The 22,048-nt window shown below is 41.4% G+C and overlaps 3 protein-coding genes across 5 annotated transcripts in view; 2 read left to right on the forward strand and 1 right to left on the reverse strand.

Moving 5' to 3' along the window:
- fancm (FA complementation group M) overlaps positions 1-18,782 on the reverse strand; it is a 52,077-nt gene extending 33,295 nt beyond the window's left edge. Inside the window, exons 1-4 of the mRNA XM_065966365.1 lie at positions 17,967-18,782; positions 17,707-17,879; positions 16,502-16,579; positions 16,249-16,407 (exon numbers count right to left, since the gene is read on the reverse strand). Of these exons, the coding sequence (XP_065822437.1) occupies positions 16,249-16,407; positions 16,502-16,579; positions 17,707-17,879; positions 17,967-18,648 (1,092 nt within the window). The 5' untranslated portion in view covers positions 18,649-18,782. The remainder of the gene's footprint in view (positions 1-16,248; positions 16,408-16,501; positions 16,580-17,706; positions 17,880-17,966) is intronic.
- Positions 589-10,640, forward strand: soul3 (heme-binding protein soul3). 2 transcript variants are annotated; one of them, XM_020642713.3, is made up of 6 exons: positions 589-729; positions 935-1,188; positions 6,204-6,298; positions 8,098-8,239; positions 8,380-8,563; positions 8,653-10,640. In XM_020642713.3, exons 2-6 carry the CDS (start codon positions 957-959, stop codon positions 8,822-8,824), a joined length of 825 nt encoding a protein of 274 aa, XP_020498369.1. In that variant the 5' UTR covers positions 589-729; positions 935-956; the 3' UTR covers positions 8,825-10,640. The 2 variants fall into 2 exon arrangements, with proteins under 2 accessions (XP_020498369.1, XP_065822316.1); XM_065966244.1 differs by adding an exon at positions 3,819-3,903 and having other exon boundaries at positions 591-1,188.
- A 162-nt stretch (positions 18,783-18,944) lies between the features above and the next one.
- Positions 18,945-21,960, forward strand: iqcc (IQ motif containing C). Of its 2 annotated transcripts, none has more exons than XM_020642721.3 (5): positions 18,945-19,052; positions 19,269-19,415; positions 20,089-20,443; positions 20,921-21,081; positions 21,741-21,960. In XM_020642721.3, exons 1-5 carry the CDS (start codon positions 19,005-19,007, stop codon positions 21,774-21,776), a joined length of 747 nt encoding a protein of 248 aa, XP_020498377.2. In that variant the 5' UTR covers positions 18,945-19,004; the 3' UTR covers positions 21,777-21,960. The 2 variants fall into 2 exon arrangements, with proteins under 2 accessions (XP_020498377.2, XP_020498378.2); XM_020642722.3 differs by having other exon boundaries at positions 20,960-21,081.
- Positions 21,961-22,048: the final 88 nt, after the last annotated feature.

A 22,048-nucleotide genomic window follows, 5' to 3' on the forward strand; every position in this document is an offset into this window, starting at 1 on the left:
CAATTTCCTTTTTTTTTTAAATAATACATATGGAAGCTTTTGTTTTTTTTAAGAAAGCTTATTGGCTTAAAAAGCTCATGTGTAAATATAAAACTATATTTTCAGTGTTAGAAGTCACCTTGGGAAGATTTTGTTTTGTGCATAAAACATAAAATGTTAAAGACTGTCGCTTCTTTAGTTTTACATGTCACCTTGTACCTTGAGGACATTTTTTTTATTTTCTATAGGAGGTATTATACTTCTAATGCTAAACAATTCAAGAAGAAAACAATCTAAAGGTGAACCTCTGTTCATAGCAATCATTAATTGCACCTCAGGCTACAGCACATGACAAATGATCTCTTATGTTCACACATCAGAGGTAGAGTTATGAAATAAAACTACAGCTGACTACAACTACACTGACTTCAACCCTCTTGTTGTTGTTGTTGTTGACGTCGTCTAAGGATTGTCTCATCATACTATTGCGTGTACCCTGGTGGAGGTCTCGGGTATTACCTCTAATAATCTCAGCAACAGGAAGAGGAGGGGGCTAGTGGGTTCCCGCAACGTCACGTGGTCCGCCCTCCTCTCCTGTAAACATCGTTCACCTCCGGCTACAAAGAGGGAGGCGTCAGTCGGCTTCGCGCAGGCGAAGAAGGCGACTTCTTTTCTTGTTGTTTTTTTTTTTGTCGAATAAAAAGTGCAACCGTCGAAGGATTATGGCTCATTAAAAAGCTATAAGACGTTGTGAGTATGAATATGGCAAAAAATCTCGAGGGAAGCTTGGTGATGTGCGCTTTGTTGACCAGAAAGTAACGCCTGTCCTTATCTGGACGCGCGACTAACCGAAGAAGATTAAAACGAAGCGCACACTTAGCGAGGATTCATAATTAATTTTAGTTTTTTTTAATTATTATTATTAGTCCATCTTTAAGTAATTTCCAATCGGTAGGTATAAGTCTCAGGGCAAAGAAATGGACCGAGGTGGCTGTCAGATGAATGGCGGTGGTGACCGGAGCGGGCCCGAGCAACACGGGATGATCACGCTGGAGGACCTGGAGTCTTTCTCGGAGGAACAGCTGTCAGACTCGGGCAATGGTAGCCTCGAAGAAGAGGGAGAAACCATGGAGGACGAGGAAAATCAAGACCGACTGCTGCATTACTGGCAGGACGTGGCGAGGGGACACCAAGTGGAAGTTGCTCAAGGTAAAAAAATAAATACAAATAATAATAATAATAATAATAAAAAAATCAGACATGCTGTGTAACGCACTTTGTGACTAAAAATGCTTGAAATATAACTGGAGTTTGAGCCCCCTCCGCATGTTGCAGGATTCTGCTTTTTGTGTGAATATTAACTCACAGGTGAAGTTTCCTTCTACAACTAAAAGACCTGTTTGACTTGAGGGAATGTACTTTGACTAAACTTCCTCATTGGATATTACCGTGAACATTGACCTAGTTTCCAGCGAGGCAAACAGATAAACCAGATCCAGTTGGGGAAACATGCCTGTGCTCTCCAGGCCATAAGTCTCAACTATTACTTAATATTTCCAAACAAATGAATGCTTTGAAGTTCAACTAAGGATTCTAGTATAAAGACCTGTTGTAATTTGAAGGCACACACTATTATATGACAGGAACAACAAGATACACAGGCTTGTGTGACTTCCTAGGATTTGAGTTAAATCCCTAAAAGATGAGGAATAAAAAAAAAAAAATAACAATGTTAAGAGGATTATTTTAGTGGCTGTTCCTCTTAAAAATTTGGGAACATACTGCAGACTGCTAGTGCATTTTGTCTATCGATATCCTACCACAATTTTTTTTTTTTTAGTGGAAATAAGGGGTCTGTTGTCAATGGCATAAATATTTCCATAAGTCGATTCAACTGGGAAAAATCCTCTGGCGCACTTCATGCTCTTTCCCAGAAAGCAGGAGGTGTTAGGAAAAGGTTTGTATTTCAACTCGCAGCATGTCTTCAAGTCTGGAAAATAAATGTTTTGTAAGGCACAGTTAAGATTCAGATCCAGTCCACACTGTATCTAATGGTGTTGTTAATACTATGAGCCATGAAGGAGAACATCGTGGACATAATAAAAAGAAAACGATCACAGGAGTAGAAGAAGAACTCCTTGAAGGAAAATAAAATGACGTACTTTACTCTGTTTTTTGAGAGTGCCTCATTGTAAAATGAAAGTATGACTATTTACTATTTCATGACAAACATGTATCCAACCGTTTCCTCTGCGAAATTGCCCTTTTATAAAAGGAAATAGATAACCAGCATCATTTTCACTGAAATCCTGCACAGCTGTAATTCAGCAGCTCCAATAGTATAGAGAGGTTATTGAACTATTTGACCCGTTCAAATTCAAGACAAAATAAACCCCCAAAAAATCCCTATGAAAGGTAAGGTAAAAAAAAAGGTTTATATTATAAACATTTGCTGCTTCTAATATTCACAAGCTGGTATGTGCATGTGTGTGCATCCACTTGCTGCAAGATGTCGGAAATGCAGACAGGACACTCTAGCGCTTTGTGACCCCTGAACTAAAAAAAGATGGCATCCAATAGACTAATCCACTATCTTGACCTTAGCTGCTGACATCACCAAGGGTCTACCTGCAAATTCTGTTACCATACGAACACAATTCAGGAGAATCTGAGTTGAATTTTGTTGTTGTTGTTGCTTTAAAATCAGTGATCGCTTTTGTCGACGTGCAAATCCAGAAAAGGCTGGAAACAACAACAACTCTGTTTGTTTTGAACTATGGCACCCTTCAGGTTACTGCTAATCACTAATATAGGATACAAAGCGCCGAACAATGCAACCATTGATAGGAGTTAAAGTTTAACATGAGAGTTTAATTTCCCCTTCACAGCAATAAAATGCCATGTCAAATATCGAACTCCTCACTGTAGGTCATAAAACAGTAAACACAGTGAGCCCTTTTTATTAGCTCAACTTGTGCTTGCTGTGATACTTTTACCAACCTTTTGTGGTGTGTGTGTGTTTCTTTGAAATGTAGCACTCACTCGATTTGTATTCAAGCCGTGATCTTTTTCAACCAAGGCCATTTTTTTTTTTTTGCATCAAACAAAGTTGGCCAAAAGACAGAACTTTTTAGATATTTGACAGGTGAAAAAGTTGCAGCATTTTACAAAGAAATTTGAATTGTGAGAAGGAAATTAAAACAATTTAGTGAAGAGTACATTTCTTTGGACTATCCAACCGCTTTGTGCGTCCTGAGCCCGAGTTTAAAACCACCTGATTGGGCAATCTGTCCTCCAACAGGTTGCCCACTGAGAATCCAGTAACACAGGCTGGCATGTCCTCCTCCCTCTGCACTAATTGAGGACTTAGTTCAAACCGCTTGCTTGAGCTTTGACTGACTCAGCGGGGGGATTAGTTACCTTGCCTGTACTGGTATAGAGGCTCTGGCTAAATCCTGGACTGCAGGACCGTGGCGGCTAAGTACACAGGCCAAGGCCACATTAAACTTCTTTGCTCTAATTGAGATGGAGTGGGAAGGACAGTCGTGAGGTGGGAGCTCTGCTTAGCCAGCAGCAGGATCTCTTTTAATTAGTTAATGTTAGCTTAAACGACACTGTCTGAACACCTTCATTTCACCTTTGCTGCCAAAACATTTACATTAAAAAAAAAAATCATACGGAGGTACCATTCTATTTTGGTATCCATGGCAACAAATGTCATTGTGACTTGCAGCTAACAGTGTGTGCCAATGAACACACATACTTCAGAGCCACCTAAACCTGTTTTATTTTATGATCTATTTATAGTATCTATTTGTTGTTCTCAAAATATTCTAAAGAACCCGATTTCCACCATCTTTGATTTCGTTGCGGTCAGAGGAGCAGAAACCGTCAACTCGATGAAGACACGTGAAGATCGTCTAGGTCAGTGGTGCCCAAAATTTTTCCTGCTGGGCCCCCCCCCCCCCCCCCCCTTACCCTTTGGCAGATGAAAATATTTTCAAGTCTCCTAACCCCTTACTATCCAATCAACATGTAGTATATCAACTTACACTGTCAGTTACGCTTTTGGCTAACAAAACCCCCCGTTTTTTTTGTTTTTTTTAATTATCTCAAACACTGGCTGCAAAACGTACTGAAGAGCGGTCCAGTGTGTGACAACGAACTAAAAAAAACAAGCAGTTTAAAAGCGGAAGAACTTAAAAGTGATAGTGTAATGATGTTTCAGAATTTGTGATGTCCGGAGATTCATTTTGAGCCTTTCGTTTACCTGGAAGTCCTCTCTCAAAAGGTGCCGGTGCAAAACGTTTTAAGCCTCGTTGGGGCCCCCCCGTCATATCTTCGGGACCCCTATAGCACCCCACTTTGGAAATCACAACTCTAGGTTGTACACAAGATAGATCCGTGTTTTATAGCTTTTACATCAGTGAAAGCTAAACTGAACAGATAATGAATAAAACTCATCCAGTCTTTACCTCGCTTCATAAACACGACTCAGAACACCCGAGGAGCTAAAAAACTGATTTTTAACAAAGTATTTTTTTGCCAGAACGTAACTTACATAAATGCAAGCTCATCTTTCCATAATAATCTGATGTGACAATGCTGACCTTTTCTCATATTGTGAACCAGATTGATGAACACCAAAACGAGAGTATTTCTGTGTTCTGTATACCGCCCCCTCCAAATACATATTACTGTTGTAGGCCGGGTCTACCTATCAGACGTTGTTGACACCACCAGCCCCCGTCCTGGCACTGTTTACTGTGTCTCTGCCAACTTGTTTGAAAGGCTCTGACACTGTAGAGTATGATGGAGCTGTCTTTAAAGGAAGATGGTGAACCTCATGTGGAGCATAGCTGTGAAAGAGCAGATTACAAAAAAAGAACATCTTAAAATAATGTTTAAAAAAAGAACATTGAGGTTAGTGGGAAAGAAGCCAGACTGAAAGTGGTACGTGACTACTTGTATTGATCTGAAAGCTAAGGTAAAAAAAAAAAAAAAAAAACAAGTGCGTGTGTGTTGACCGTGTGCTCAGTGTTGACTGTCCTGCGTCAACACCGAGCGCCTGATGCTGCCATAGAAACGGATGAGTTTGCCAGGGGTGTGCCTGTATGTGTTGATAACCCGGTTTTAGCAGCAGCTTTCTTTTTATTTGGGGTACATGCACTAAATAAAACTGGCAGGTGATATTTTCCTGTCATGATCATTATCCGCGCAGGAGCCTCTCCTCCATTGTAATCAGTTAATTACAGTGTAACCTTGAGTTCATGAGATAGCCACACTGTCAACACGCTCGCCAATCTGCAGCTGAGTCTGTTGCCATATGATTGATCGCCTAAATACCGCGGGTCCTGCTGACCCAGTCCCCCCCACCCCCCCCCACCCATGGTATTGATTAACACAATGTAACTGAAATGGGTTCACCTTAAGTGACTTGCACATTTATGTTAAAAACACGGGACAACACGGGCTGTCATGAGAGTCTGTTTTGATTTGATGCAAATGATGTCGGTGTGGCTGACGGCCCCTAAAGCACATATCTAAGATAAACCGGGTTAAAATCCTAAAGTTAGTAAAGGTGGTGTAGTGATTGCTTTAAAAACAAATACAACTGTCAAAACTTTGAGGCTGCTGAAGACAAAAGATTTGTTTATAGGTAAAAAATTCTCCCACTGTTTCAATAAGAAATTGGCTACTGCTGGAGTTCCTCTCTGTTAATTCCAGTCTATATGTAGCCTTGGGCAGCTTTAGTCAGTGTTCTCTCCATCAGCTCCAATAAACATTACTCTCTGCGACATCCTGGCACAGCGCTCTGCCCATCTGGCAGCCTTTTCTCAAACAAACTACCAACCCTGCCTGCCAGCAGATTACTGGAATTGAAAATGTTTGCTCCAGATTAGACTCAGGGGGACTGCAAAGTGTAGATATGATGTGAGGTAAATACATTCATATGGTATGGACAACCTGTTTGTGTTGTACTATGTACTGTAAGTATGTTGAAATAATATGGAGGTCACTGGTAGCTTGTGCTCTAATAATAAACTTGAATTGCCTCAAAACACAGCGCGTCAAGAAAACAATATTGCTTTTTTGTTCAGAGGGAAGGAAGCATGAAAGAAAAAACAAGCAAATGCCCGCTCATTTGTTTGCACTTCTAAGAATGCTCTTCTCTTGCGGACCACTTTTTGAACTCACCACGTGATGTTTGCTTTTTTTGACAGATATGGCCGAGCCCATTCAACAGCTCACCTCCAACAACCAAGGACGCAGTCAGAGACAACTCATCCCTTTCACTCTGCTCGGGCGCAAGGAGAAGGTATCTATCACACTTCTTCCACCCTGACAAATAATCCATATGCTCTCTGCACTCATAATCCACTCTTTGTTTTATTTCGTTTCGATTTCTTTATGAACGCTAAAATATATAAATTGGTTTGCAGACCTAGATTTATATGGAGTCATGGTTTTTGCACCAAAGACCTGAACTGCAAATTGAGCTCTTACATGACGACCTATTCAGAGTATAGAGCAGCAGCCAACACAAAAGGACAGTCAATTGCTGAATAACTGAATCTCACAAAGATGGCACAATGTCCAACATGCAGCAGCTGATAAAAAACAACGTTGGGTCGCATAAAAAACAATAACTCAGCCTCTCAAGACGTATCAAATAAGGAACATGAAGTGCATCATTATCACAATGTGATCATATACAGATCTAGTTGTGAGGGCATTGGGTCTGCCGTCTCCCATTATTTTCCACTAGATGGTGGGTAAAATCCAATACAGTAAGCCGTATAAACTCCTTAGGGGAACATATAAATAAACAGGGCTAATTGGTTTAACTAGAGTTAATTAGTCCATAGAACTTGGCGGGAGACGGCGGTTAAACAAAGGACATGGCACCCTATTCTTAGAGACGGTTTCAGTGCCTTGTTTAAGGACAGCACGTACACAGTGAGCAGACTTACAGCGATGGCAACTCTAGTATCGCCATACTGCACCGATTGACAACAACACTGTCCATATTTAATAAATAAATAATCCTCGTAGTGGTTACATTTTAAGTTGTTTCAAACTTTGACCACAAGATAGCAGTGTTGTAATCTTTCGGCAGTTATTTTTCAGTGATTTCCAATTAACAACGTAAACTGAGAAAGTAGGAAGGCAAAGCACACAAAGCACTCAGGGGAACGAGTAGAGCAGTGTTAATCGACGAAGGTCTTTTTAAATTAGTCAACTATGACGATGACGAGACGAAACTCCGCTATTTGACAATTTGATAAACAATATTACTTCATCATCTAATTGACGAAAAACGTGACAAAACGAAAACTACATTACAAGTGAGGATTATCACGTACCCCCTCAGCTGTTTTAAAATCATTGTAAACCATAGCATACTTTATCAAAGGTGTGCGTGTGTGGTGAGTGCAACAATGTGCAGCCTGGAGCCTGCAGATCCGTGAAGCCCCGCCCCCTGGAGCTTCTGATAATAAAAATAAAAGCTCGCGTCTGATTTTGTTGACTAAAATATCTTCTATTTTCGTCAACTAAAATGATGTGCAATTTTAGTTGCAATCAAGATTGTAATCAATACAATCAAATATAAAATACTTGTTGAATGCCAGATGTGAGTATTATTTGGATCACTATTTCAGGTCTACATTACCAGTTGGAAGCACTGTGATAAACTAACAACTAACAAGTAAAGGAAAAATGTACTGAGAGTCCGATATCTGTTTAAGCAGGATAGACAGAGATTCACCAACGGTTGCATAACATCTCCTTTTTGTAAATGTGAGCCGAAAAAAAAATAAAAAGAGCTTCATGTCACTTCCTGACTGCACTCACGAGGCCAAAACACTGTACATTCTGAATGATTGTAAGCAGCAGAGTGTGTGGGATGCCTTTTTTTTACACATTTTCTAGACAGCGTTTAGCTTTCCAGTTAGTAGTCAGAATATTTGGCTGGCATCCTCACTGCAGTTATAAAACCAAACGTTACAGACAACTGTTTCATAAGAAGTCTTAATTCAATTTAACACAGTATCATGAGTACCTAAATTTGTAACTCAGTGTTGTCCTGTCTGTCGTCATTTGTGCTTTTTTCAGTGTGGGGAGCTGCTGTATGAGAAACGTCAATACGAAAAGGGCCGCTGGGCTTGTATAACAATGCGTGAGGACACTTATGAACAGAGCATCTGCTATGGTTTTATGAGGATAATGAGATACATCTGCCAGCAGAACTCCTTAGGTAAGAAAGAAAGCATGGGACCATTTAACACAGGCGCTAAATTCTTAGCCTTGTTTTTCTTTTCAATTGTTGACCACCTCCAATCCAAGCCAGTCTCACACATAAGAGGATATTTACTATTTTCCTTCTCACATCTTTAGGCGACTACCTGGGCATGACGCTCCCCATCGTCACAGTGGTGCGCACCAATGAGACCCATTCTGCGATGTCCCATGACGTCACTGTGGCTTATTTCCTTCCTGATTACCATCAGGCCCAGCCCCCACAGCCTACTGACAACGAAATCGTCATAGAGATCTGGCCTGCCACTACTGTATACACAAGGTCAGTGGAGAAAAAGGATGTGTACAATGCTTTAATTTAATATATCTCTTGATGCCTGATACCAATGCACCACTCCCTGCTTCTTCCAGGCCCTTTACCGGCCCCACCAATGAAGTGACCATCATTGATCAGATCAGCGCCATGGCTGAGCTGCTGGACTCCCCGGGCGTGTGCGTCAACGACTCATTCATCGTGGCCGGCTACACCAACCCGGCTCACAGCAACCGGCAGAACGAGATCTGGTTCCTCGAACGACCCTAATGGAACAGAGGATTAAGCAGCCTCCTATCTTATGACCCTTAAGCCTCATTAAAGACTCCCTTAACACTGCCGCAGCTCAGCTACAGCCTCAGGTGCAACATCCTTCTTTTAGTCACCACCTCTACCTGCAGTGACCACCACCAGCCCATCACACTCCAGATCAGTTTGGGCTTGGAATAATAAAAAAAACAAATTCTGCCCTTAGCTTTACTCTCACTGAATCTTCATTCATGCTCATTAAAGACGTATCCTCGTTTCACCCATGAGAACTGAACTGACACGCTCTCACAGACACGACCAGATGCTAAAGACAAGCATAGCATTCATCTCCATAAAAAAAAAAAATCCCAACCCTTACCCACATTGTCCTCTTGTTATAAAAGTTGAAATGTTTTATCTCTCAGCGCTTTGTGAACATAGTGACCTTTGATTGGTGTCAGAAAAGTGCAACAAGCCTGTCTTGCCGCAGCAGGAGCAGGTGAACATGCAGCCTTATCTATATGCTCCCTTCTCTGTTATGCTGCAGAGCTACAGTGTTTCTGTCTTGTGGGGTGAAAGTCAATGCACAACAGAAAAAAAACCTAAAAATCTCAGTTGTTCTTTTGCTTGCTGAGGTGATTTCATGTCAATGTTGATCCACTGTTTTCTTTCTATCTGGATTGCATTATTCACTATTTGTTCAAAGTCTATGTGATCCATGTGGCACTGCATCATTTCTTTGTTTCAACAATAAGTGCAATATATGCCAGACTACCCACAGTTGTCACAGTTCCTTGGCCTCTTACCTAACCCGATCTTAAGGCAGTCAAGTGGCTGACATGGTGGGTTAGGGAGGGGGGGGGGATGTGCAGCGTGCAACACAAGCCAATCAACCTGCAACATCCAGATGAAATTGGTGGCTTTCCCCATCAATAAGCTGAACACAATAGGTGACACTTAGGCTTTGTTCAGACGGAAAACAAATCAGATTTGTTGCTTTAATTGGATCGCATGGACAGGCTGTCTACACTGGTGTTTTTTGTTTTTTTTTAACCGGTGAGATAAGATCCAGATATCACCAAACTATCTCCATGAGTTGCCGTGACAACGAGATAGGCATCAGCAGGGGCATTCACTGGTGAAGTGTGTATCCTTCTTCACGCCCTCCAGGTGATTGCACTGTCAAAATATTTCAGATACTACCTACAGAAGGACGTCACCCGGTCTGAGAGACGCTTTTATCACGGAGTCTGAACAAAGCCTGAATTTAGAAAAAACAAACACCTATGAACACGACGTGTTCCTGGGTGTTTGTGCATGAATGTAGAGTTACAGGAGCAGGTAATAACAGGCGCCACATGTCTATAAACCTACATCTGGAAAAAAAACTCCCTGATTTTACTGCTGAATGACAATCATGAAAATATGATACTACACACATCCTTTTGTGTATGGAAGAATATATTCCAATCAATGCATTCCTCATATTTCCAGTCAGTTCACACACACAGGAATAGTTACCTTTGTACCTCTTTTTCATGGTCTTTCTACTCGTTACTGTGTCAATGTTAGGTAGTATGCATTCACTCATTCATATGCCACTGTTGCTGAGTAGAGGCGATGCATCCAAGAAAAGATAAGAGCACAGAGAATATCTCTTTTGTGATCATACTCTCTTTTTTTTTTTTAATAGAAGAAAGCTAAATTCTGTTCTAGTTAAATACAGTTTTTAATGTTTTATCACCAATCTAATGAGAGTCTATTAATTCAGAGTGAAAGAAGTATGTTTGTGTATGTCTTCACTATATTTTAAAATAAAAATTTCAGTCACCCCGGATTTGGTTAATTTGTATTTCTTTGAATTCAGCTTTTTTTGTTCCTGTCTTTTGCTTGGTGATGGCAGCTTCAGTTAAAGGTTTTAGAACTCAATCAAATCTAAATGTTCATATTTGATCCATAACGCCCCCCCCCCCCCCCCCCCCCCCTTTATGTTGGGTGTAGAGCTAATGACAGGGCATGTCCCAGGTCTTGACCCCCCCCCAATGGAAAAGGAGAATGTGGTATATAAATGTCAGAAGTGCCAGGTTGTGTTTCAGCTGGAAACCAACTTACCGGCAGAGGGAAAAGGGGAAACCTTTGCTGAAATTTGGTGGGCCTCATCTCTTTCTCGTTTTGGAGTGGCAAAAGAAAAGGGATGATGATCATAATCCACAAACAGTTGCTGTTTTATTTAGAGATGGGACGATCCGATGTTAAATCTGTATCAGGTCCAGGGATATTGAAGTAGTTTACGTGTCGGATATCGGACTGACGGTGCCGATCCACATCACTGATCAAGAAAGATGGTTGGGCACTTCAAACCTCATTACCTCGCACAGTCTCACTCTGAAGACGCTCAGACTGAACTGTGAGAAGTGTCCACAGATCGTCTCCATGACAACGGTCAGATGAAATGGTACAGCTCCTTCCAGATGCTCAAGAGTACAATTCTTACACTTCAGATCAAAAGATTTAATTTCAAAAACCTGACATCTGTTGCTGCTTCCTGTTTGTATGTGAAGCCAGCACAATGCAATGTAATGCTGTGTTTACTACAGCTTTGAGTAGCCTTAAACGTTGATAATACCAACAACAACAACAACAACAACAAAAACATTATTAGTTATGAGATAACAATTTTGGAATCAGTAATATCCGTATCGGATCAGAACTGGAAAAAAAGCGGATCAGTGCATCTCTAGTTTTAATGCCACTCACTGTTGATCAGCTTAGTTTGGGGTGCAATGGGACGAGCTTCTGTTTGAAATTCAGAGTCATACTGCAATGTAAGTGATTATATATTCCCCAAATACTAATGACCCCACATTGTCAGAAGGCTTGAGCTATGACTCAGTGGTATTAAGGTCCCGTCAGTTTTGATGGGGTGTGATTCTAATGAGGGCATGTGTCATATTTTTGACACAGCATTCTTTAACAGTGTAAATGTACTACAGTCTCTGTTTTACAGGAAAAGATTAGCTGATGTGGTGGTTATCAATACATCTACAACTCACAATAACTACAGTACTGCTACTAACTGCCTACTACAAACTCAAAAATATTACCATCCACTAGTTCTACCCTGACATTTAGTTTGACTCTAACATAATGAAGCTGGTCCTGTCAGCGTCACATGATCAATCAGGTATTCCTGGTCGGAGCTATGTTGAATAAATCACAAGGGTAGCACGTATATATAGACTTTAAGAACAATATGCATACGCTCTTAGCTTATACATCGACCTAATTATTTAATAGTAGCTGAAGAGAAACAGGAAACAGTGGGAGGGGAGGGTGGGGGATGACGTGCAGCAAATGGCAGAGGTCGGATTTGAACCCACGGCCCGCTGCAACAAGGACTACAGCCTCTGCACATTGGGTACATGACAAAACCGCTAGGCGATCAGACGTCCCATTATTTGACCGAATTCAAAATGTTTAACAGTCAGTTACTTTTATTAGGGTTGGGCGATGTGGACCAACAATCATATCTGGATATTTTTTCAAGCTAAATGGTGACACACAATATATAAAGAAATGAAAACAAATTCAGTTCTAAGTCGAATCGGCCAAACGTTTGTGAATTATAGATCATGATCATATTAAATAACAATGCTCATAAAATATTCCTTTTCCTTTCCTGCATAAAAAAATACACACAGCTGTGTGTTTTATTATGCAGGTGGAGTGTTGAGTTTTGCTCAGAGAGGGAGAGAAAGAGGCTAAGAAGGACAAAGAGTGACATATGGTGAGAGGAGAAAGAGGTAAGTGGTAGCTCTACGGGAGAAATGCATAACGTGATTTTAACACAATGCTGCCAAGGCTACACTCAGGTAAAGGATCCTTTTGTCCTTTAGACAAAATCGCAACTCTCAGGAGGTATAGCAAAGGAGGCCTTTAGAGAGCTGATTTGATTAAAATTCAACATCCATCCATCCATTATCTATACCACTTTATCCGTTCGGGGGGGGGGGGGGGGGCTGTCATTGGGCGAGAGGCGGGGTTACACAACCAGCCACACTCACAGTCACACCTACAGGCAATTTAGAGTCGCCCAAATAACCTAACGAGCATGTCTTTGGACAAATATGGATACAATTAATGTTTCTCAAAAATCTTAGTTCTTCTTATTCAGAGCAAAGCAAACACTAACTATAGAGGATGATAAAGTGAGAGTGCTGGCATGATATACTAAACAGAGGAGTACTCAGTCCTAATACATGAGCAGTTACAACAGATTGGATGCTCTGCTGATGACTCAACCGAGAGAAAAAAAAGACACTCAGGCATTTTAATGCAACACCTTAATACTAGTCAGCACCACAGATCAACCAGCAGGAGAAAGAACCACTTTTACTTTTCCGTAAGCTTTCTAGTCATTAAGAGATAACAGATGTCATTAGATACTTATAACCACAGGGCTTCACAGCCTTTGCTACGGCGCTCTACCATTTCATTTTACAGCTGTAAATTTAAAACCTAAATAAGGGTATTCAAACGTTGACGTATCTTATATCGATCTGTAAAAGCTACAGAACAATCAGGCTGAGAAAGTTACAATAGTGAGAGAGCCACGACCTGAGCCGTTAAGACTAGATAATGTCCAAACTGGCCTGATCCATCCTGACATGTTATTCAAATTACTTCCAAAACAGTCCATTGTTTTTCCTACTGGAGCCTCTGGCAAGACTGTGACTTTGTTAGTTTAGCTAGTGGAATTCACATTGTCATTCATTATGCAGATGACACATCAAATCAAAATGAGAATCCTCCTCCTCTTCTTCTTCCTCTTCCTCCTCCTCTCATTTTGAAACCATCTTGATAGAAAATAACCTCAGCCCATATCAGAAACTGGTCCTCTGTTAAGGAAGGTTTTCACTTGAACACTATCATCCAAACACCTTACAATTCAGGTATCAAATACTTTGACATCACATTAACTCCCTCGTGGTTGGATCCTTGTTAACTTTCAACCCCTCCAACATTAATTTAATACTAACAGACCACTAATCCTGCCCCCATTCCAAAACCTGACCTTTTACTGGCACTCCAGGTGAAGGGTATCGTCATCTTAGAACCTCATAGGCTGGGATTTACATTTTCTTTCATTCTTTTTTAAGTGGGCTGAACTGTGAAACTCTAAGCTAACATAGATTTCTTTGATCCATAATAATGTGCTTGTCTCCTATCTTCCATTGGGTTTGTTCGGCAGAAAAAGGAGCACTCTCAAACAGTAACAAATCTTCAGGTGCACGGCTGCAAAAAGACTTAAAACAGAAAAGTCAGCCGATTAACATCGTTTATAATCTGAGTAGAGCAGCAGCGTTTCAGCATAAAGCATTCATCAGCGTTTTGATTTGTACGCTGCTGCTGCTCTACTCAGGTTTGACTTTTATCTATCTCAACAGATTGAACAGATCTAAGAAAGATATCAGCCTCTATATATATATATATATATATATATATATATATATATATAGAGAGAGAGAGAGAGAGAGAGAGAGAGAGAGAGAGAGAGAGAGAGAGAGAGAGAGAGAGAGAGAGAGAGAGAGAGAGAGAGAGAGAGAGAGGATTTCTTTCCCTCCCCAACATCGATATCAGTCGAGCCCTAATGAAAACCACTTCAGCTTCAAAAGAGCACAAGATCAAGATTAAAGGGAATCTCTGACTGAATATCTGTTGGTACCAAACTTACCACAGAATATTTCTACAGGGTATTCCTCCCTCGTGCTGATATTGAATGTTGCTAACAAAAGGGGGCCACGCCCTACTATGTTCTGAAATATACAGCATATTCCACTTCACTAGAAGAACTGGTGCTCGGTTACTGTAGTTTGGTAACCTGATGAGTTTCTCACAATAGGGTTACACATACTGTACATGACAGTGTATCACAATTACAGTCTAATGCACATACAGAACACTGCATATGGTGTCTGATGCAGATACAATGATGTGGGGGAAATCATTGTGAGGAAAACAGATTTTTTTTTTTTTTTTTTTTTAAATGGCATCTTGTTGGCAGCCGTGCCCAAGGTAAATATAATCTAAATATAAAAACAGAGAAGTATGTTTTAACATTTTGTGCATTTTTCCACCTGATTCTTTGCACTGTAATGGAAAAAAAATAAACCTTTTTTTGGTTGTTTTTTTCGGGAAAAACTACATTTAATTTACACTGAATGCCACAAAAACCTGAGTGGTAGATTAAAGCATCAGATACAGAGTGTATCATTTTATGACTGATGTATCTGCGCAGGCCTGGACACAGTGGCCTAGATGCTTACTGACTTCCACACATAATTTATAACAGCTCCATCCATGCACAATCAAAATCACAAAGCTGAGACCAGGGACAACAGGAGGAGGCTAGTTTTAGTGGTTGAGTGGGTGAATACTCTCTAATGTCTGTGATCAAATTGGCCCAAAAATTGAATGAAAAGCACACAGCCGAAAAAAACATGCATGACTGGTTCATTTTTATGATTTTCTCAACAGTCATTTTTGTTCTGCCTGAATGACTGCAGCCATGCTCGTTCTACACCCGAGTACATTGTTGTGTCTATTTTGTGTGCCGTCTGGTCAAATTAAGGGGGCGCATTGGGAAATGGTGTTTGACAAGTGGGCTGCAGACGCCATGCGGTCAGCAGGATAATATGAGGTGAATGTGAACAACAAGCACAAAGGGATCTATTATTACTAACAATAAATAAAAAACAGACCATAAGGGAAGGAAGGAAGAGAAGACTAAAAGAGGCTTAAGACAATATGACTAAACTTTGAATTATAGATATCACATTCCAGTCGGTTGAGATGAAGTGTAGCTGCACATTATCAGAACAATACACACAGACAGTGAGTCAACTCGTGACAGGGAGCGAGCCTGCAGGGTGTGTTAATAATCCAGGCCCATGCAGTCATCCAGCATTGAAAGCCCGACCACCAAGGGTGACAGGATGCTGCTTTCAAGAGAAATCAATCCATGTAATGTTAATTGACCTAGTATGAACCACACAGCGAGAGGGAAAGACATGTGATGCTGAGGAGACGGCTGAAGCTGAGGTTTTCTTTTTGCAAACAGAAGCGAGCAAACTGAAACCACAAGGTGGCAGCAAAGCACTTTAAAGATAAGCGAGTCATGCTCTGCAAAATATGACAGGAGCAATCAAACATTGACAAAAGGGGAATGTTTCAACACTAAACCAAGCAGTTTGAATTTCCCTGTTTTGCTGTGTGTTTGTGAAAGAAACACACACACACACAATGTGCTTGACTCCTTGACGTATAAAAAAGTGACTTTCATCACATCCACTAACTGCAGCATGTTATGTCAGACATTTCTTTGCACAAAAAATAAAACTCTGGGTTGGAGTTAAAGTTGAATATGACAAATGTCTTGTGCCTACCTGAAGGTAGCGTGCCTGCTGAGCTGAGAGGGCCTCTCCCAGGGGAACCACCACCTTCTCGACGTTACGCTGGTGCGAATGGGCCTGGATGTCCGGACTCTCTTCTGAACGCAGCTCGATGTGGGAGATGAGCAAGTTCGAGATCACTGACTGCACCGACTGTAGGAGCAGGAAATAAGAGAGGACAAATGGAATTAGATTAAATAATCATCAAAAAACATCATCAGAAACAGATCATGTTTAGAATTTGTACCTTTGTATCTCCCCCCGGTGTTGCACTCAGAGCCAAAATGCGAAACTGCAGAGTTTGGCTGGCAAGCTGTCTGATGACCTAAAGTACAGAGAAGAAGAGCAGATGAAGGACATTGTTAGCACTCTGGATAGCACTTTGGATAGTCCACGTACTGAACAAATAGTTTTAGGTGTTTTTTATGGAAAACCTGATAGATTTCATTATTATGTAAACTTTCTGTTATATCAATTAAGTATCTATTTTCGTATAAAAACAACCATAAAATTGAGGGGAAATCGTACAAAAGTGCACATTGATTGGCAGCATTGGCGACGATGGTTTATGAGCCAACCCGATATTGGTAAAGTTTTCTTGTGGTACAGGATTTTGTCAAATCATGCCGTCCCACTCACTATCAAAACACCTGAACAGTGAACAGAGGCTCCTATAGGATTTTTAAGATGATATGATTGAGCTTCAGTTCTAGCTACAGTCATGGCAGTAGTTTGCTGTGAAATGCGTTCTTACACCAGCGTCTCAGCAATCAAGACAAAGTGAGATGAAAGGTATACTAATGTCACTCCCAAGCGCCAACCTCCGGTCTTAAAAAAATTAAGCCAATGTGGAAGAGCAAAATCCTGCAGATCGTTGAGTGTCCACTTGAAGCCCCGGAAATCACATACACACACACACAACTATCAAATAAACCCACTCAAACAGCAGACGTTAACATGTTTTCAGCCTGGTTTAAAAAAAAAAAACGAAATGGATCTGATTTGTTTTTTATAACGCATCCGTCTTAATTTTATGAACGATAAGCGTTATCCATAGTTAGGCGCGTAGCTGACATGATTGACAGGTTGCCGCGATGTAACAGTTTGTCAGAAGGCTTCAAACCCGTCTCAGCTCTCAGCCTGTCGTTAGGCTGAGACAGGATTTCCAGCATGGCGGCTGCTGCCAGTGAGCCTCATGAGCCCCCTGCAGGAACAGATGGGTGACATCACTCGGGCTTCGTCCATTAATATTTACATTCTATGGTCACTCCCCAAGAGATTTTTTTTGGTGCAGAAATATTTTGGCTGGATTATCATTAGCCTGACGAGTGTTGGAATTCTTTTAACTTCACTTTATGGCACGATAACATCCACAATTGTAAAGTTAAATACTGCCTAATATATTTCAGAGTGACATAAGACTGCACTGCATGTCTGTGTCTGTGTCCGTACCTGACAGTAGGCATGGTTGCCCAGCGCCTTGTGGGCTTCATCGATAACCACACACTTGATCTGCTGAGCTGGGCAGCTCTCTCTAGACAGATCGTTCACCATGACCTGCGGGGTTAGGAAGAAGACCCGCTTGGTTCTCCACACCTCCTGCCTCTGCTTTGCTGCTGTGCTCCCTGCAAGACAAAAAGGACGAGCTCTTTCCTGTTACAGGCCCAAAGAGAAAAGATGATGGATTTGTGTTAAGGGGTCAAGCTTGTTACCTGTCAGCTCAGCCATGTGCGCCTGGGGGATCCCCATTACTTTATAGCAGGCCTCGATCTGTTGTGCCACCAAAGGTTTGGTGGGAGCCATGAATACAATCTTCCCCGATGGATACCAGCGGTAGAAGTTGTACATAACCACAGAGGCTATAAAAGTCTTTCCCAGACCGGTGGGGAGACAAACCAGGGAGTTTGCAAACAGGGCAGCCTCTGATATCTTCAGCTGGTACTCCCTGAGGGGATAGTTGGTGGGGTAAATCCATACTTTAGCAGAGGAGCTGTCAAAGCCAGGAAAGTCAGGATATGTGTGTCCACCTGAAGGCATGGGAGAGAGGGCAGTGCTCTCTGTCCCTGCATTGCTGTCATGTTGACAGTTTGCGTTATCAAGTTCCAGGCTTTTTTCAGCTTCATAAACAGCAACCAACATCAAGTCATCGTCGTCGTCTTCATCTTCAAACGCAGGTTTCGGGTCCTCTGACGTTGACGCCGGCTCCTGTCCAAACTGAGTCCACAGAGGATTTCGAGCAGGATGTGTAGGAGCTACCTGTGAACTGTTGTTTTGGGTTGTTTTGCGCCGTCCTGCGGCTTTTCTTCCATCTTTCTTCGGTTGAACAACGTTTTTCTGAGGAGCTGTTGCCCCCCACGTCTGGAACAAAGTCCTCTGATTTGAACCACTGCTCATTTTTCATCCGCTGTGGTGGAAAACTTTGAGAAAAAGTGCCATGTTTGAAGCAGCAACATTACAAATTGAACCCCCGGCATACCAACAATAGGTCACTTCCGCCCGGATTTGCCAAAATAAAACACCCCTTACGAAACAACCGTTTTACGTTTTACTTTTTACATTTTCTTTTTGCAATTTTGATTGTAATAATTGTCACTGTATTTTACTGACTGACAAATAACAAGCATGGAACTAAACATGTTAAAGAATTATTTTCAAAATTATACAAAGAGGCTTTTATTTTTGTTTCGTCATCACCCGGAACTTAATTTCAAAGTTTGAGTTCATCTCCCGCTCTCCGCTGCCATGTTACCATGGCAATGGACAGGAGCGAGTTGGAGAAGATACTCGCCTTTTTTCAGGTAAAGAAAGTTTCAAGACGGAAACCGCCGAATTGCTTTTTTTCTATCCTTTCGGCAATTCCCGTCAATTGTGTTGTCGTTAAATTAGCTGCGATTGCTAACTTGGGGAAAACGGTCCGCTGACCGGGTCAGGCGTAACGTTAGTTGTTGACGTTCCTTACGTCATTTAGAACGTTGTCGTTTCCATGGTTACTGTAACTCTCTTCTCTTTGTCAGGCGTGTGCACGTGGATACTTAGTGAGACGTGAAGTCCGTCGTGCTCAAGAGGACTTTGAAGACATCGTGGAAGAGATTGATGGAGGTTTGGTTCATTTAGAGTGGAGGGAGTCTCTTGTCCTCCCCTCCCCCCACTTTACAGACACTGTAAGTCACTTTTTTGCTGTTGTGAGAGTTTGATTTAATCAATCAATCAATTTTTATTTGTATAGCGTCAACTCATAACAAGTGTTATCTCGAGACACTTTACAAAACAGCAGGTAAAAAGACCTTACTCTTTGTCTGTTAATATTACAAAAAGCAGGTAAAAAGACCTTACTCTTTGTCTGTTAACATTACAAAAAGCAGGTAAAAAGACCTTACTCTTTGTCTGTTAACATTACAAAAAGCAGGTAAAAGACCTTACTTATTGCTATGTTACAAAGATTACAAAGCCTATCCATCATGAGCACTTTAGCAAAGCAGCAAAATTTACAGTGGTAAGAAAAAACTGCCTTATTAAACGGCAGAAATCTTCGGCCGGATCCCCGTCTCATGACGAAACAGCCTTCACAGGCCTAGACTGTGCCGGGCTTGGAAAGGGATAGGGGGAGAGATGGGATAAGATGCAGGAAGAGGGATAGGGAGCAAGGGGATGCAGGGAGGCAAGCCGTCCATCAACAATCCGGTGGGGAGAGGGTGGGGGTTGTTCTGGCAGGCCGTCAACCAACGATCTCGAGGAGCCTAAGAGAGCTCAAGAGCTCCCAGGAAAGTAGGTGGTTAGTGACTGAGATTTAATCATAACCTCTGTGCTTTTTCATGCTTTACTCTTGCTCTACAGGACGGGCCGTTTCTACGACTCTGCGAGGCTGCAAGTAGACCCTCAAATCCAGGACCAAACATCTGTGACAGTCTACAGAGACTATCATCATCATCATCATCACCCTTATCAGAGGATGGAGATCATCATGTCCTGCTGGAGAAGATAGAAGCTGAGAGAGATGGTTCTCAAACCAAAGGCCATGCCTCCATTACTAAGGACTCTATCCCCAGCAGCACAGTCAGGGGGAACGAGGAGGGTCAGAGACAGACCATAGACAGGGATAAAGATGGAGGAGTGATGGAGAACACAGGAGACTCAACCACTGTCTGGAGCAGTTTGGAGCTGGACACAAACTATGGTGACTCTCAGAAAGGTAAGACCTGTACACTTAAAGGGATACTTCACCCATTTGCACTCCCATTCAAAATAATATGGTTCTATAAGTGTGACAGGTTTCATGTTGGAGGAGCTGGAGCTAATGTTTTGTTTGGTTTGAAAAAAATTGTGGGTGCTGCAAAATGTATAGCTGATAAACAGATGAATTATTGAAGGATTTAAATGAGAAGATGGAAGGAGGACTATACATATCCATGTTAAAAACAATTGATGATTATTGAATGGAGGGCTTTTTTTTTTTTTTTTTACAAAAATCAGTTGACAGCATCAATAGATTTAACTTAAAAACATAAAAGTGTTTGAGAAGCTGCAAGAAAGTGAAAGTAAGATTGGAGAAATAGCATCACATGTGCTGTATTTCAATCATTCAGAAGTGTTTCACTTACCAGGAACCAAGAAAAGTGTTAATATGTAATACATCATTTTGACTTGTTTTGTCTCCTGAAATGAAAAGACTTCGGCCGTCATCTTGAGTTAACCGTCCCTCCTTCAGGTCCCCAGCAGTATGGCTCTGTGCAGGAGGTGTCCAGTACCCCTGAGGCTCTGCGTCTCCATAGGAACAACCTGACCATGGAGCTGCTGTGGCTCCAACAGGCCATTGGCAGCAGGAAAAAGGTAAGATGGCGGAAGGGAAAGAATTAGTGTTTCCTCACATTTATTCAGCAGTGGCAGTCTCCTGCTGAAAGACTGGATTTATTTGACTATCTGTATAATAGCATAACAAAATACCTACATGGTAAATATCCATAATGGAAGAATGATCACTGTATGTTTGCAGCATCAGCAGCTTCTCATTCTCACAAGCACTGATTGTGTGTCTCTGATTCAGCAGCCTGTCTTCCCTTCAGTTTCTGTATTAAGTGCATAAATCTCTAACGTGTTCGCATCCCTCACATGTTCGCCTTCCTCCACACTTTACAATCAGGCTGTGTACCAACTGAAAGCCCTCGTTTATTTTTAACAAAATGAATGTCCTCGTGAATCCTTCCTCACTGCTTCCAAGAAGTACCCTGCAGCTCCAAAAGGGCGTAAAGGTGCCAACCAGTTAGAGTAATGTGCACAACGAGGACTTGATGTAAACCTGAAGTGAACTCAGGGACAGCAGGGGTTTATTGAAGTTGTGCACAGAAACTCGTTGCATTTCCCAAATAAAAATCCGACACCTTTGTAGAGTTCCACTGGGAGTTTCGATCACATATTAAATAATTACCTGGTGGAAAACAAACGTATAATGATTGTTTTGCCGCTTGTTTTGTTTTCCTTCTCCTCTACAGTACTTGTCGCTGAAGAGCCGGCTGAGCATATCATGACAGCTGAAGTAATCTGAACTGAAGGCCTAAGCTCACTCAAGTGTCATCTGTCCGTCTACGCTGTTGTTTTCTACACAGTGAATACATTCCTTTACATGTATCTATCATGCTTTTGATGAAACTTGTACATTTTGTATGTTTTTTGCTCCTATAATAAATAAATAAATTATTTTTCTAAAGATTCTTCTTGCTCGTTTTTGTCTTCATATGTGTGGTTGCTCTGATATTGTCTTTGTTGCATTGAATGGGAGGGGTAGAGGTTGTATCTGTCG

Source organism: Labrus bergylta, chromosome 18 (assembly GCF_963930695.1).
Source record: "Labrus bergylta chromosome 18, fLabBer1.1, whole genome shotgun sequence".
Taxonomy (NCBI): Eukaryota; Metazoa; Chordata; class Actinopteri; order Labriformes; family Labridae; genus Labrus; species Labrus bergylta.